This window comes from Leptodactylus fuscus, chromosome 1 (genome assembly GCF_031893055.1).
Source record: "Leptodactylus fuscus isolate aLepFus1 chromosome 1, aLepFus1.hap2, whole genome shotgun sequence".
Lineage (NCBI taxonomy): Eukaryota > Metazoa > Chordata > Amphibia > Anura > Leptodactylidae > Leptodactylus > Leptodactylus fuscus.
The window spans coordinates 236,971,561-236,989,313 of NC_134265.1; the positions used below are offsets into that span (position 1 = coordinate 236,971,561).

Here is a 17,753-nt window from a genome sequence, read left to right on the forward strand (position 1 = left end):
ACAAAATACTTTTGCTTTTTGTATTGTTAATAAACAAGACCTTGGAAGAACCTTGATATTGTTGTTCATGAATTGGAAAAGAAAAAAAAGGAAGAAAAAAAAGAAGAAAAAAAACCCATTCGCATACTCACATGTCCCCAAAGTTCAGGTGTCTATCGCTGGTACCCTTTGTGTCGGGGCCAAGTTGGTGAGAGTCCTGAGGCTCACGTGTAACCATTGAGTAATGCCACCAGGTCCAATACCAGTAACCATTGAGGCCACTGATTGATCTCAGTGGTCATGTGGGCCTCAGAGCTTCCAACACACAATGGAACCCTGACAAGACTGAAAGGGCGCAGTCTGCTTATAAATGGAGCTTCATGTAAGGAGAGTATGATTTTTTTAATTTTTTTATTTTACACCTCACCTCAGTCGACCATAAAAACAAATAAAAAACATTATTGTAAAAAAGCAAAATACAGAGGGCTGAATCAATTTCATGTTTAATGTTGCAACCTATGCACAGCATGGTCGCAAAAGAAATGTTCTGTAAAGTAAAGAGCCAATCTGCCCTTACCTCTTGGTATTCTTTATACTGCATATCCACGAGGTCACGTACAACTGCAATGTGTGTGAATATCCATTGGGAGATCTCCTTGGTAACAGAATAAATACAGGCACAGCACATTACTAGCAATGTTTCATTGTGTTCTCACAAGAATTTACTAATGCAACCTGGTCGTGACTAATGAAAGCTGAAAACATTATCCTAAGTATCTCCAATACGCAGCCAATATCTTCCTAAAACTATAGCATAATAGCAAATATGTGCAATGTTATAAACTGCAAAGGAAAAGATGTTTGAGATGTGAAAGTGGTAAAAAATAATTGCCAATTTTAAGAAATGCTAACTTGGGTTTATGCAAAAACCCTAAGCCCATTTACTGTATAATTAAAAAGCATGTAGTGTTATAGTTCCTTACCATTTTCCTATAGGAGTGAGAGGAGGGGGAGGTATCTGGTGACCTCTCCATTTATAGTGGCTGTAGTCCCAGCCAGAATGGGGGTATAGAGCCCTTGTTCTGATAATATGTGTGGGTGCCAGATATTTATATCATATCCAGAAGATAGGAGTGTACACATTTAAAGGGGTTGTAAACGTGAATGTCATCTTAAATTTGTCAAGCACCTGATTTCAGTTTATTACTTCCTGCTAGCAGTTTTAGCGTCAGTGCATATGGAGTTTTTTGGCGCTGATTTTGACACTGAATCCCCCTCAAAATCAGCCTCCAAAAAACACATTCCAATAGAACTCTATTGGGAGGCTTTTTTTGGAGGATGATTTTTAGGCGAATTCAGCACCAAAAAACTCTGTGTGCACTGACCCTTAGGGTGCGTTCACACGATATAAAATGGAGTGTGATCTGGCACGTACACGGTGTTTCAGAGTTTGAGTGCTCAAGAAGATCCTATTGATTTCAATGGGAGTTACGAGCGTATACGCCGCCTTATTTTGCGCCCTTAAGTTTGCGGCCGCAAAATCACGGGCGCAAAATAACGCGGCGTATATGCTCGTAACTCCCATTGAAATCAATGGGATCTTTTTGAGTGCTCAAACTCTGACACGCCGTATACGTGCCAGATCACGCTCCATTTTACATCATGTGAACGCACCCTCAGTCTAACCATAGAAAGAACCTCCAAATATTAAAGAGCTGAAAATTTTGGTTTGCTTGACTGAGGCTCTGTCTTCCTAATTACATCATGGAAGACAGACTTGCACATTCTCAGTGAGCGCCCTCTATTGGTGTGCATGCCTGAGGCACAGGCTTCCTAATTACATCATGGAAGTCGGATTTGCATATTCTTCCCATGTTCCTTTGCACAGTGGAGCGCTCATGGCTTAATAAGACTCCACACACCTAAATGGTAGTTCTCTGCCTATGGAGTGACGATATCCCCCCAACCCTGTCTAAGCCTCTCACCTCTGCCAGATCAGTCCTCTCTGCGCCAAGCTGACGAGATGCAAATACATCGAAACAGCTGTCCTTGGCTGAAAGACTACCTGGTAAAATCCCAACATCATTGCAAACAAAGGCCTCTGAGAAGGTTGGCATGATATTAAAAGGAGCGCCCTCTATTGGTTTGCTTGACTGAGGCTCTGCCTTCCTAATTACATCATGTAAGAGAGACTTGCACATTCCCAGTGAGCGCCCTCTATTGGTGTGCATGCCTGAGGCACTGGCTTCCCAACAACATCATGGAAGTCAGATTTGCATATTCTTCCCATAATCTATTTCAGCCATAGAAAATGGTAGGTTTGATACAAAAGCCCCTTATTGTAGGGGTAGAAAGAAGAAAATGCTGTTAGGAATACCTGTGTGGAGAGGTTATGTTTGTTGAGACCGCTCTCCTTACGGTTTCTTCTTGACCCAGTTAGTTTAGAAAGTCCAAATCCACTACTGACACGTGACAGTTTGGATTGAGAGCTTGGGACTAGAGCTTCGCCTTTACTGATGCACTTCTTTTCATAAGCTGTTAGATAAAATAAGCATAAAAAATAAGCAATTTTTAATGTTTTGTTTTTTTAAAACTTAAATGGTCTTTCCCACAAACCTAACCATATTTAGATTAGTAGACAATTAAAAGTTAAACATTTTTGCAAAATATAGATAATTAAAAATTTTGCATAGTTTTAAAGATTTGGCAGCCAATCAAGACCAAAGACAGTCAACCACTAAGATGTTTAGCTAAAAATCTATAAAATTCCAAAATATTTATTTAAAAAATGTTTAACTTTTAATTGTCTACAAATTACGATCTAGTTACATTTGTGGGAAAATCGCTTTAAATTGCGTCTGTCTACATGATGTCCCATGGTGTGTTCCCACTGAAAGGGAAAAAGAAAAGGGGTTCATAAAGAAACCCCTTTAATGGTTCCCATTTATAGATAAGCAAGCAAGCAGAAAGGAATAAAATGACTTACCAAGATGATTTTGCCAAGCACGTAATGTTGCTTCTTCAATAAAAGGCCTGACAACAGCAATGTCCACATGTCCCCGTTCGTTGAGAGGAAATGTCACTTTGAACATATCCTCCAGAACTTGTTTTTTGCCATGAATCAACTCTATCCAAACTCTGTTGACAGCTTTCAAAAGGAGCTGACGTCCTGCAAAACAGATTCAGCGTCTTTTATACAATTTTGAGTGATCTCAATATAAAATGTAGATTTACTGGGGCACAAGTCACTTCAAGAATGGGCTTTATAGCTTAGAGTCAGTCTCTTATTGTTTCATATATTACTACCATATTTTTTAAAGGATTGTCCAATGACTGGGAAATTGTGTTTCTGGTCATTTGTAATTGAACCACTGTATAACTTAGAAATAGTCTATGTGAAACTTTTCCTGCTCACTTCCCACCACTCACCCACAGCCTCCTCTTTCTATAACCCGCTCCCAAGACGTCTGGGCCCTGATATGGTACACCCCTGGAGCAGACTGGGTTTGTTTCACATTGCCAACCTGATCGACCAGTCAACCTTGGAGCTCAGGCCCTTTGACTATTTCCCATCTAATTTGCACTATAAGCAGATATCTCACTTTGTGACCACTCTGTTTGGAACCCCAAGGGGGGTCCGTCCAAAACACCTTTTGAGACGATCTGCCAGGCTGGTACCTCTAAAAAGGGCCTCATTTCTGGCATTTACCGTATTCTTTCCTCCCCAGAGAGGCAGACACCCCTTGTCCACAGATACATGGTCAGGTGGACTGAGGCTTTGGGAAACCTCTGCAGACTTTCTGTGAAAAACACTGTGGAAAAAAAATGTGATGCGTTGCTACCACAGTTTTCCCTGGAGCACTTTTTTGCTGCGGCACGCTAGGACTTTGGCATTCACTATTCACAGCTTTGTTTTAAACTCCACTGAACAATACGGAATCTATTTCTTTTTACAATATTCAACACAGAAAGAAAACAAAGAAGAAATCATTTCATGGCCTTGAACACAGATTTCCATGCCGGTAGTTGACATTCCAATAAATTACCTTCACTAACATCCTGGTATATTCCATCTGGCTCTACCTCTGAGGGCATCATGATGTGCCACGTGGTCATCCTGGCTTCAGCCTCCAATCCAAAGCCATCGGGGTTGCTGCCATGTGACAGAGGACAGAATTATTTATACCTTCTCTTCTAGGCTAGTTGATCAGTAACACAAACCATAGCACTCTATTGCGGGTAACCCTGCTCATGTTTCCATGGTAACATAAAATAATTACGCTTTCTACACGGTTAACCTCATTTTTCTGTTACCTTGACAGTAATTCAAAACTGCATAACACAAATCTGCGTGAGTGAACCTGCAGGCTGCTTTTTACCATAATTCATGAGATTTAGAAGCAAAGATTTCTGAGATGTTGTAAACAGTCGCATTTACCCATTACAAGTGCCCTATACATCAGGGAAAGAAGATCATCTATATAATTGATTGCCATGGTTATATATGCGGGTGGCGGATTAAGTTAATGCCAAATTTAATTTTCATTTAATTAATAAGAAGACTATTGTAAATATCACAAAGTAGCAATGAAATATTACAAAATGTTACAAGAGAAAAATGTCAAACTTCATTAGTTAAAAGACCAGCTTGGAGCACCGAAGTGCATATCATTGCTTGGGAAATCCCTAAAATTTCAGTGTTTAATAGTTTTTTTCATTAGCTTAAAGCACTTATTTGATTTAGAAACTAATTTCCTAAACACCATATTAAAGTATTAAGGAAGAGCAGCACAGGGAGCTTTCCTGTCTTGGGGGAATGTGGTACGTCTGTGTATTATGTGAATAGCCTACCCATTTCATATGACACCATGACATGCGTCATTTCCCCTGTGGTGGTGCAGCAGCAGAATAAAACGATTTGCAGGTCCCATGAAAAATGCCAGAGAAAATAGTGTGGCATTTCACCTGGTAAGATAGTGGACACCATGATGGAAATCTCACTGACCTCATTATAGCCAATGAGGTCTGCAAGACATCCATGGTGTCCAACACGTGATTGGGCATGGTCGTCATTTTTGTTGCAGATAAGCATAGAGACAACCTATCTTTATGCATTACATAAATAACTAAATGTTAGTCTTTAAATGAATTATCTGAAAAACATTTTTGTTCATGATATATCTGTGTTGCAACTTTCCTCTGTGGATCTAGTGTTTTCACAGTGAATGTTATTGGAAGACCAACCTACCTTCCCATGTGAAGGTTAATCAAGCAATGGGCAAGACATGCAATGAAGTCTTGGTCATGATTTCCGGGTCCTAGGATCAGATTTCTATTTACTGTAAGTACTCGCAAAGAATCCAAAAGGGCTACTTGCTGAGGCACAGTTTTGTGGGCTCTGGAGAATTGGTATAGAACAGTTCGGTTCAGGCAGTTATAAATTGCTTCAAGGGACACACTTTGGGAACGTCTTTTTGACTGTGTGAGAAAAGAAGATGAATGAGAAACAACCTTACAAATTTACTACATCTGATCCATTTATAAAAATGGAGTGATTTACTGATATTTAATCAATAAATAATTATGCTTAAGACACATAAGATAATTCTAGTTTCAGAAACAACAAACCATCTATATTCTACTATATGGCAGAACAGGCTATGGATTGTTAAAATGACTGTTAGGCTAAGGCTCCACGTTGCGAGTCACAGCCAAAAAGCAATGTGGGAAAAACCGCGGTGCAAACGCATTGCGTTTTTCAATTATATCTATACTGTAAACGTCAATGTATTCATAGGTATAAATGACTTGCTGCGATTTACAAAAACGCAACTGTTTTTGAAATCGCAGGATGTCCACTGCAGATATTTTTCTGAAATTTGCAGCTGGAATTAGCCAGAATCCCCTCCACTTTGCAGGTACTGTAAAATGCAGTGGTTTTAAAACACTGCGGCGTTTACGCTATGTAGAGCCCCAGCCTTAAAGAGAATTTCGTTTCCCGCTGACTTCAGTCTCAGGAAATACTCTCTCTTTGTGGACACCACCAGCTTGCATAGGGAGTCAGACAATGTTCTGTGAAGAGAAGAAATGTATACAGATCATCTCTTCCAGGAAAAATACAGCTGTCTTCTTAGAGCCAGCAATTGGAGAGAACTACAGATGATGCAACAGATGCAAAAGGCATTGAAAAGCCATTTGAAGTCGAGTTAAACTTTTCTTTATCTAAAACTCAACGTCTGACAATTTAACAGCCCCTGCAAAATGACAAGATATCAGCCAAACCAGAGTCTTGTCCAAAAGAAAGAGAAAACCATTTTGTTGTTTCTGCCCCTTGTAAAGCAGGGCACCTGTTGGCTTGGTAAAATGTACTTGACATAGGGCTCAATGGATCTGTTTCTCTGTGTGGAAACTATCAGCCGGCATAGGACTCTTAGAAGTCAGAGAATATGGAGTAGCCACCTCCAATAACCAGCATTAAAAACACAGTGTCTTTCCTTCTGGATGCCACCTAATCTGCACTGATGGACTTGCATAACGTTGTTTCTATTTTTTTTTTTTATTCAGAAAAAGATACTTTCAAGTCAACATAGACCACTAACAAACATGAAGAAATTCAGATGAGTTTTGAGCTGGTTGCAATTTGCAACTAAACATTGGCAGTGTATACCCATTAAATCCACCTGGGCAGGTCAGCTTTAAGCATAAATGCTACTCTTCTATAACATAGATGATTCTCTATATAGAAGAACACTTCCTGGACAAGCTCTTGGTGGAGTTCACACATAGCAATTTTCAAGTCTTGCAGAAATGTGACAGATACATAGCCTGAAATCTGTACTGTATATAAAACACACTCCCTGCCACAATAACTGCTTCTGGGGCTCTATTGTGTAGTAACTTGTTACACTGTAAAGTATATTTAAGCAATGGGGTCCTTTACAGTAGCGAACATACCATGGCACAGCTAATAAACCATAAGCGTCCGAAAAAATGCCTGAGCTGTGCTCAAAAATTAATGGACTCTTACGGATAAGCTCCAGTGTTTTTTCTTCCTCTGATCACCATTTCTCTCCAAAAGAGGAAGTCTAATTTTTCCAAAAGAAACCAGTCTGCCAGGGAAATGTCTATGCATTAGATGGCAGCCATGTAACGTTTTAGCCCTGCTCATATGCTCGGTGAATAGGCAGTACTGCTGTATTGCTTGCCTGGTCTAAGTCATATACTGTACATGTGCTGAGAATATGAACCGTGGCAAGTGTGACTAGTTAACACAATGGTGGGATTAGGTATAGACTGTCTGGCCGTGGACAGACGGTTCACACAGCAGTAGAGGGCTTACTTCTTTGAAGTAATGGTAAAAAAAATAAATAAAAAAATACTCATTTGAATAATGACAAAAAAGGGGTATCTCAATTGCAATAGAGACACTTATTCACAAGGGGAAAACACTGATGCTGGGTTCTGGTGAAAGACTCCTTTTATAATGAATGGCTGACTGTGTAACATACAGATGGCTCCAGTCCACTAGAATAGGAGCCAGTTTTAGTGGAAAGCTCTTCAGTCTGGCTCATAACAGGTGGTCCTGAGCTATGAACCCCCTCCATGACACCAATATATCCTATGCCTATGAGACAACCATCGCAAAAAATGAGCAAACCTTTCATCTCCCACTGTTCCAAAAAATAAGGTAAAAATTAAATAAAATAGAACAAAACGGTTCAATACCTGCAGTCTGTCCCTCACCTGTGAGATGAGCTGGATGATACAGTCGACAACTAATTTGGAGTCCTTATTAAACATTCCTTGCCACAGCTTATCCACCACCCGCTGGGTGAAATAAAACACATTATTTACCAGCACCTGATAACTACCACCGGTGGTCACTGGTAAGGAAGCATCTTCACCTAAAAAGTTCAAAAAACAAACAAGAAAAAAACCCACATTAATATTAAAGAAGAATATGCACAAGGACTGGGCACATCGCATAAAAACATCAATCTGTGAACCAACCAGTTGTTTGTATGTCCAGGACATACCTACCGTACATGACATATTGTTTCCATTTGTCCGGTTTAATACTTAGTACAAGTACTGACGTACAGAATTATTTAGTCATCTATTGGATTCTGACTAGAAACAATCACCTTGGTTAAATAGACGTTTCCTTTAAATTGCACATAAACATATAAGCAAAGTTGCCTGAACCTGCAGGTTTCAGCAGGACTAACAGTTTTCTCCGTATGGGGCTGTGCTGAAAAATAAGGAGTTGGCATGCTGAATTTAAGACATGACCAATCTTTTGTTCTTAGGGAACGCAAGTTGCCAGCAATTATCTGACACTGAAAATATAAGCCAAGTAGGGAATGCGTGTGTATGAGGAGTGGGGAAACTTAGCTAACGGTTTACTAGTGGTAGTGTGAACACTCCTGTATTAGTGTCCGTTGCTAGCATCCGTTAGAAAACTGACAGTAACAGATCTGTCATACATTTGTTAAAAATCTCATTGTTTTCAATGGGATTTGATCTGTTGCCTTAGTTTAGCAGACATAACAACACTGGGTGCAGGACTTTTGTGTCTGTTGAAAATAAAGTATTTATGGCAGACGTTAAGCATCCATTATTTTTTTTTAGCATTAATGTCTATGGCTAACAGACAGTAACGGAAGGTCATCAGTTATACTGTCCTTTTCTGCGAATGCTCAGAAAGCAAAAAAAAACAAAAAAACAAAAACAAAAAACAGACAGTATAAAAACAGGCAAGAATGGACACAAACTGGGGCCACACGGTGGCTCAGTGGTTAGCACTACAGCCTTGCAGTGCTGGGGTCCTGGTGTTCAAATCCCACCAAGAGCAAAAAACCATCTGCAAGGAGTTTGTATGTTCTCCCCGTGTTTGCATGGATTTTCATCCCATATTCCAAAAAGACATACTGGATAGGGAAAAATGTACATTGTGAGCCCTATGTGGGGCTCACAATCTACAAAAAAAAAAAAAAGAATGGACACAAACTGATGTTAATGTGTCTTTTTTTTTTTTTTTGTTAACTGATCCATTAGATGGATCAGAAAAAAAAGGGAACATATTAACATCAGTTAGTGTCCATTATTGTCAGTTATGATAGGTGGGCCCTGTCAGAATGAATATCCAACGGTAGTGTATACCCTCCACCTAAGCTTTCGGTTAACTTATTGCTGATGTATGGGTACTAGAGATGAGCAAGTACTATTCAAAACTCCCGTTATGAATAGCAAGCACCCATAGGAATGAATTGACGCAGCTGGCACGTAGGGGGTTAAGTGGCCACTGGCAAAGTCTGCATGATGGCCGCTTCCATTCATTCCTATGGGTGCGTGCTATTCAAAACGACTGTTTCGAATAGTACTCGCTCATCTCTAATGGGTACCAGTAACATTCCATTTCCATTTCAAAATCTGCAACTTTTTTCTGTCAATATACGGTATGCAGTTTTATGGGGCCTTGTTTTTATCCTTATTTATACCATTTTGGGTACATATGACCAAAACCATCACTTTGTGTAATGCAATCAGTTTTAAACATGTTGACCATACAAATAAATAACATGATAATTTACTTTGTATTTTTACACATATGGTAATCCCAATTGTGGGGGAAATGGGAAGGGGGTTGTTTATTTTAATTATACAAGAAATTGTAATTTAATTCAATTTTTTTACTTTTATTATTCATTTAATATTTTTTTAAAAATCCGTTTTTAAAAACGCTCACATTTTTTGATATCCCACAAGATCGTACATTGTTCTTGAATACTTTTGTATTGCCATACATAGTACATTTTCTTGTATGCAAACAGAAATTGGTACATGGGAACCTGAAGACCATTACAACTCCTTCCCAACCAAGCACTGCATTGAGGAGGAGCCGAAGGGGTGAGAAAAGGAGTCTTTCTTTCTACCCACTTACATGTGGTGAACAGTGCTGGACACCATCAAAGGGTTAATCTACCAGGATCAGAACTCAGAGTGCTGCAGCAATACAGTGCCATAACGTTATGGCACTGGGTGCAAAGGGGTTAATGGGGTTTTTCCAGGTTTACAGATATTGATGACCTAAGGGTAGGTTATCAATATCAGATCATGGTAGCTGAATACCTTACTCCAATCAGCTGTTCTCAGCAGTCTCTGTTCCCAGGTACAACTCTGTTCTCTGTGTAGTGGCTGAGCCAGGTTACTGCAGCTTAGCTCCCAATTATATGAATTGGACCTGAGCTAAAGCTACTACACAGAAGACAGAACTGTGTGTCCAGCTCCATTCTTTGTTTTAGTTCTGGTGCCAGCAGCTGCTCAGGACAGCTTATTGGTGCGGGTGTTGTGTGTGTGGACTCCCACCAATCTGATACTGAAGACCTATTTTAAGCATGGGTCATCAATATCGGTTAACCTGGAAAATCCCTTTAAGTAGGTAGGAGCACATAAAATGATGTTAAACTGGATGAAATCAGATTAATATCGATACAGTTAAAGAGAAACTCATCGACACTCACCACTTCTTTAGATGCAATTATTTATGTCCGTAACAACATAGCTTGACTTTAGAGGGATAGACATAAAGAAAGAAACCTAAAGAAATGGTGAGTGCCGCAGAGTGTACTGTATATGTATGTATAATCATTTCCTTGTTGATCATGCTATGACTAAGGGATCTAGTATTCCGAAACACGTCAGTTACGCTTTTTAATCTTTTTTTCACCATGTATTTTTCTTCTTCTTGCACATCTTTTTGTATTTTTTAACTTATTATGAATTAAAAGTTAAATTTTAAAGAAGCTAGGCTGTGGATGTGTACCCTCTTCACCTAGTAGTGTATATGTATCCAGCAGGATGTGTAGCTGAGCACCACAGGGAACCGAGAAGCAATATCTGCAGAGTGGGGGTAGCACCTAGCTGACCAAGGGTATTGGCAGTGGCTTCTTCACGTTCTATAATCGAGACTGCTATGTATTCTTATATGCTCACAGTCTTTAACTTATGTATCCTACAATGGGTTGGGTTTCAGTCTTTTTATTTTACTTGATACTGCTGTCACTTTTCACATGAAAGTAAAACTTTTGCCCCATGTGTACTGAAATGTATAAACTTTTAATGTTTGTTACTTCAGTTATATTTTAAGAAGATGCTGTGGGGTTGGTCACCAGAAGGGCAGATGCAGCGGTTGATGGCACTAAACACTCCGTAGCTCATTATCGCAAGCTTCAGGTCAGAATATTAATCTCTCCCACTGCTCTTATTGTTAGCTTGAAAAGCAGGAACGTACATTAAAAATGAGATCCCTGAAGCTAGTCTATGCTGGTTACATACTGGAAACACAGCTCCCTCTATGGCACCTGAGACGTGCGATAGGGAACTTTATTCAAGGTCATCTTGTGGAGGGATTTTATCTTAAAAAATAATAAGCTGCTAAGGAGGGGCAGACTATGGAAAGGAGGAGAAAACATTCTACTGGGAGCTATGCAGAGATAAGTAACTGTGGCAGTAACAATGGAGCCAATAGAACATTCTTCTAGTCATTATTAATAGATAAACTCTAAAATTCTGTATGGAGAAGAAAAAAGTCAATATGAATATTCATAATAACTATAAGAATGTCTCTTTTAGGGTGCCCATACTTTCACGGTTGTGTGGTTGTGGCAAGAACCGCACACAAAAACTGCAGGTGGTTTGCCACTGAATGCTGTAACCAAAAATCATATGTAGTTATTGACTATGAGGCAATTGCTGCGCCGCAACTGCTGCATGTCATATAAAAAATGAACTATTTAGAAGATGCAACAAAACAAGTTAGTCCACATTTTTGGTTTACATACCTAACAGCACATCAGCAGCCAATAGATGATCCATTACACTGTCCAATATGTAGGTCTGAAATTCCTTCTGCTGCGCTCTTGTAGACCTTTCAGGAGAAGCCTGCAAAACAATTAACGTCAGCCATGATGTTTTATAGCAAGTGAGAAGGAATGTATGCTCAAAAAATGACCTTTGAGTTAGATCAAGATTTTATTGTAAACAGATTTTTCTACGTTGTGGTATTCTCAACATTCTCCAATTTATTATATTCCTATTTTCATACTGGCAGATAAGAATCAACATTTCTCACTTCCAGCTTGCTCTGTTTAGCGGGTCAGCAGTTGTGTTATTGCCATCAGAGGATAGGAAGATGGAGGCAGATATCACTATTGACAGTAATTGATTGAGCAGCTCAGTTATCCTCCATCTTCCCTCCACCTACACAGTGGCAGATGTCACAGAGCATGCCCACAACACACTACCATGTAAGACAGGGATTTGTTTTTTTATTTAAGTATATATCTTTGGTTATAAATTATCTTACAATTGTGTCAAAGATCCAAAAGGTTCTGAATAGAGTGGTTTTCAGGTTTAATATTTTTATTTTGTTAACAGGGCAATGGGTTTTAGGGTACTTTCACAAGATACTAAAACAATAAGAATGCCATAATCCTCCAGTTGGTGAATTACCTCTAAGAGTAGGTCTATCAAAGGAGTCTGCTTGCTGGCAGGGGTCAGGCAGAGATTTTCAATCACAAGTACTCTCATAAAATCAAACACAAACTTCTTGGCAGGATGGCTGGTTAGGTACGTCTTGGAGCCCACATTACAGTATTCAGATTGGCTTCGGTTCATTCCAGAGTCTGATGCAAAAGCTTTAAATTCTTCAGCCGGTGATCCAACTTCATCATCAAGGTCAGTGACCTGGAAAATCGAGTCCTTTATTTGTAACAAAGTATAATAATCTTTACCTAAATAGCACCAACATATTCTACAACTTGCAAAGCAAAGAGTACATGTATAAACAAAATCAGATATTACAGACTAAACAGTTCACACTATAGCAATAAGGGTAATAAAAGTCATTGTACAATGGTCCAGCAATGTTTTATAAAAGAAAAAAATAGGGTAGTTGGCTAGGCATATGCCCATGGCAGAGATATCACACGCACACTTATATGCAGGGAGTGTAGGTGGTACAGTTCAATGAAGGGATAGTGTAAAAAGGTAGTAAATGGAGGAGAGTTAGATTGGGAGTGTGTCAAGCCTGACTAAAAAGAAGTGTTTCTAGGGCACACTTGAAATTACGGATACTGACATTTAACCGGATTGATTTAGCACATTCCAAAGAACTGGTGCAACTTGAGAAAAGTCTTAAAGGCAGGAGTGGAAGGTTCCTATTATGGCTGATGTTGTTCAAAGATCATGAATAGAATAAGTAGCATGAGTAGAGTGGTAGAGAGAGATGAGCGAGATATAGAACAGTGTGATTGAGAGCACTATCTTTATATTGTATTATAAGCAGTTTAATGGCTATACAGTATGATTAGATTGGCTACCGCATTCTGGAGGGATATGACACATTATTAAAATCAATCAACACCTATATGAGGCTTTTTATGAATACAAGATTATTGGAGAATATTAATTCTATTCATGGTTATAGATAGGAGTAGATGTCACCTGTAGTCGGGGCACCATCACTAGGACTTCTCATTATACAATGACTTATTTTTCTGTATTATTACAGTTATAATATCACTTAGCCATTATCATGAAATGTCATCTGTTCTGTCCTATCTCTCAGAAGGGATACTGGATTTTAAGCATGATGCCCCAAGAGCGACTATAATTGCACCTTTTACAGTTACATTACTGCATCAAATATTTGCTTGGTTGTAGATCAAATGTATTGTGTGCTGACAAACGAAAATAAAACGGGATTTGTGACAGGACATCAGCAATAGAAATGAGCTTTGTACAGAGATGGCAACGTCCTTGTGACAGGCACCTGCAATATGCTACTACTTGGCACCAGAGGCCTAGCTAACATTAACAAGCTAACACAGCTCCCTGACACAATGAGCACAGACCTGCTCCAGACCATGTAGAAACAGCCTCCAATCCTAAGAGGCCTATTCAGCTCCATCTGTCACACATGCACATGTGCAGATCAGTGATACAAAGACATCTTTATATGCTCTACAAAATGTCTGTACGACAGGCGTATGCTACAGACAGTGCTCTTATGCAAAGTAATAGAACATGCCATCAGATCAAAGCACGGCTTTGTAAACCAATTCTTGTATAATCTTAGTCAAACAAACCCATCACCAAGTTCTGGCAATCTTGCCAGTGTACATCATCTTATACTAAGATGTGTGTTGACAATAGCAATTCTCAAAACTAAAAATTCAGGTGGCATTAAAGGGTTTTTCCTTTAATTTGTAGACTGTTAAATTTTATTTTATTTTTTTCAAATATAAGTAATTAAAATTTTTTATGAGTTTTAGAGATTTTCTCTAGCCATCTGAGTGGAGGCAACAGTAGTATGAAAATGTTAAAGTAACATTTCCACATTAATGTTTATTCTCTGGCCTTTTAGAAATGTACATATGTAAACTGTAGTAAAAGGGATCTTCCTACCAGTGGCTGCATTGGCGAGTTAAGCACACACTCACTTTTGGTCCTCTGTTGTGTCACATGACCAACACCCTAGGGTTAGAGCTACTATTGTAAATGCACAAAAACTAGTGTATTTGCACCAAATCTACCATTCAGCATTAGTCAGTTTCTTAATACTACAGTTTGACTGGATTAAGTCTGCATGGTATTATTTTTTAGAAAGTATTAATAAGTCTCCTCCAAAGTCTTATTTGTGGACAGGAAGTTACTTTCTCTACTCATTCCATTGAGAACATTAGATGAACAGGACGTGGATAGGGCATGACTTCACTAGATAGGAAAACGTGTTTAATCATAACTGCAGTTACACATTATCATCAAGTCTTCGATCTTGCCTATGTATTTACATATGCACTCCTGAAAGGGTGAACATAGATATCATCTGTAGATGTGAATCCTTATAGACAGGTTTCAGCTTCGCTTTCGGCTGTCACAGTATAAATGATGTTCTCCTATTGAACAGGACCCAGCTGTGTGAGGTGACATTTACAGTTCCACGTGAAGGGGGTCTGCTAGGTGCCACTTTACAAATGGCCTGTTTACAAGCCTACAGACTAAGTAGTATCAAGGTCATTGGATTCCTGCCATGTTAATTGCTTTCTTTTCCCCTATTTACTAATTAACTTTATTGCTGAATGTCACCATGATATTTATTTTATACATCACCAAATTCATATGCATAAGCTTACCAGTAATGTGGATGAAGTGACTGATCACAGAACATGCCAAAAAAAAAGAAAAAAAAGTAGGGTGTCCAAAAAGACCAATGAAGAGAGACAACCAATGTGGCAGCACTTCCTGCTGTCACTTACAATGACAGTAAAGAAACACAATTACCACACTTTAACAAGTACTCAGACTCCTAATTTGTTAGTATATGGCTATTTTAACATTTTGCTATTAAGTGTTTTTCAACAGGGTTATCCAGGGGAAATGTAAAGACTTACTTCCACACCCTGGGCTTTATTTGGGCTGAACTTTACAACTGTGGGCAACTGATCAAAATAGCACCAGGCATCCAACTCGGTCTTTTCCCTCCATTTCTGTGTTTGGCTTACTTTACAATTACAATCATTTATATCTGCTAGACCCCCATAGTACAGGTAAATGCCAGTAAACATGGAAGAGGAAGGAGGAAGCAAGTCAATTTGTTCCAAACATGAGACTCAGGGATGAAATCAACCTGGTAACCTAAGGCTCAAACCTAAAAAGAACCCTTTAAACAGTTCCTGGATAACCCCTATAATTTTACAAGATAATGAGGACTTTTGTGGTGGGAAGAACCAGATTTAAAGTGTTAATGCAAGTAAATGTCATTACCATTTCAGAGTATGGTCGAATATTGAAGGGGAACACGGTGGCTGCCAGAGCACAAAGGAAGTCAGGGCTGATCCACATTGGGGCCAGATCAGGAACATTATGATAAAGGTAACGGAAGAACTGCATCAACGTCACTGGATACTCCCGAAGCCAGGAACCTTCTTCCTCAGACTGCCAAGGCTGTGTATAAATGGAACAAAATAGAATTAGGAAGTCCTCTGCAATTACAGTTATGAAATATGCTTACAAAGTGTATGCTGCAATATGCCATATCTATAAAATACACTAAATCAATAATATCAAACAGCACTTACAGAATTCAGCATTGTCCTGAGCATGCCCAGTAACAGTAATGCAGATTCTGTGCAAACATTGTGGATAGAAGAGAACACATTTCCACTGGATGCGGGCACTCCAAAGATAAAAGTCCAGATGGAGTCCAGGTCAAACTACGAAAGAAAAACAATGTCTTATATACTGTGGCACCAGTGACAATGCAAAGAATCTGGAATCCAAGTAAACACGCTAGCTAAAGATGTAAGCTGGGGGCGAGAGCAAATCCTGCTTTGCTTATCAAAATCTTTTCCTTGTCGGTAGGAAAGAAAAGCCAATATAAGACTACAATGTGCCAGATGATACCAAACAGGGACAAATCAAAAAACGTAGGAAACTGTAAGTTTGAGGCCAGGAGTGGGTTAAAATGTATTAAAAGTATCTTAGGACCATGGGTGGATATATGTGGTCTCTGAATACTGTTGTACATAACAGGAAACATTAACAATGCCCTTTGAGTGTTACTTCTGTACCTCAATATATAAGATGGACTATAAGAAGCAGTGCAGCACCCATACTTGTCAAAGGGTACTTAAGGTTTAATCACAAAAAAGGAGTCAGTGCTGGTCTTGTCTTTAAGTTCTAATATAAATAGGCCTCCATCTTTGCACTAATGATGAACAGAAGAATTTTCAGTCATATGAACCATTTCCATTGACCAAATTCTTTATAAAGGTCTGACGGTCTAATCTATGTTAAGTACAAACATATACTTGTCTTACTGGCTAATTCCTACCTGGCAACCCCGGTTACTTCGGTTGCTGGTGACAGGCGCACTGACCTGCAAGTTTTCAGGCAGTTCAGTGACAGGCTGCTGCAGGAACAGTGCCATGAGCAGAAAGTAAAGTGCAGGTACATTAGTGTGCTTGGGGAGAAGAGATTGAAGAACCGGAAAGCCAGGGAAGTGACAAGCTTCACGGTTAATCTCCCTGACCGTTGACCTGCCTCCAGCACTTCTTCCAACGTTGAAGCCTGCAGGGCAATAATAGAGAATTTTGGAGGTCACAACAAACTGGGGTAACCTTAAAATAGATATAGTTAACATTTCTCTGTCTAACTCAACTTCAGTAGCTGAAGTGTTGTAAAAAGAGTCCAGCAATCTGCATTGCCACCGTGAGAGCTAGATAGAACACAGTTTCCATGCAGATAGAAGGTCTCTTAATCATTTACAGGCGTTTTTTGCGATTTTGACAACCATGTCCCATATGGTTAGTGACACCACCCTTCTATTCGAGTAATCTCTCGCTTGCGTGCGCACTCTCTAAAGGAGAGTTCTGGTGACAGACTCCCTTTACTCACAATATCCAAAGTCTATCCTTAGGATTGGTCATTGATATGAGATTGGTGGGAGATTGCATCTTGTCACCCCCATCGATTAGTTGCTCAGAAGAGGCCCAGTATTCAGGCATTGCAGCCTCTTCACGGTTTACACTGGTCCATACAGCAGAATGCCATACGCTCAGTAGTGGCTGTGCTGAGTTTTGTAGCTTTACTTCTTTTCACTTAAAAATGTAGCACTCAAAAATTAATCGAGCTTTTTAAGTCACGTCTTTCAAGACAGAGGTTCCATACCCAAGCAGATTATAAAAGTTAATACTCTAGACAGACAAAAT

At 39.3% G+C, this 17,753-nt stretch overlaps 1 protein-coding gene across 1 annotated transcript in view; it reads right to left on the reverse strand.

The window, feature by feature from the left end:
• WDFY3 (WD repeat and FYVE domain containing 3) overlaps window positions 1-17,753 on the reverse strand; it is a 205,107-nt gene that overhangs the window by 37,357 nt on the left and 149,997 nt on the right. Inside the window, exons 33-43 of the mRNA XM_075284587.1 lie at window positions 16,877-17,112; window positions 16,122-16,256; window positions 15,808-15,987; window positions 12,493-12,726; window positions 11,823-11,922; window positions 7,705-7,883; window positions 5,228-5,457; window positions 4,026-4,132; window positions 2,966-3,148; window positions 2,357-2,514; window positions 557-634 (exon numbers count right to left, since the gene is read on the reverse strand). Coding sequence (XP_075140688.1) covers window positions 557-634; window positions 2,357-2,514; window positions 2,966-3,148; window positions 4,026-4,132; window positions 5,228-5,457; window positions 7,705-7,883; window positions 11,823-11,922; window positions 12,493-12,726; window positions 15,808-15,987; window positions 16,122-16,256; window positions 16,877-17,112 — 1,820 coding nt within the window. The remainder of the gene's footprint in view (window positions 1-556; window positions 635-2,356; window positions 2,515-2,965; window positions 3,149-4,025; window positions 4,133-5,227; window positions 5,458-7,704; window positions 7,884-11,822; window positions 11,923-12,492; window positions 12,727-15,807; window positions 15,988-16,121; window positions 16,257-16,876; window positions 17,113-17,753) is intronic.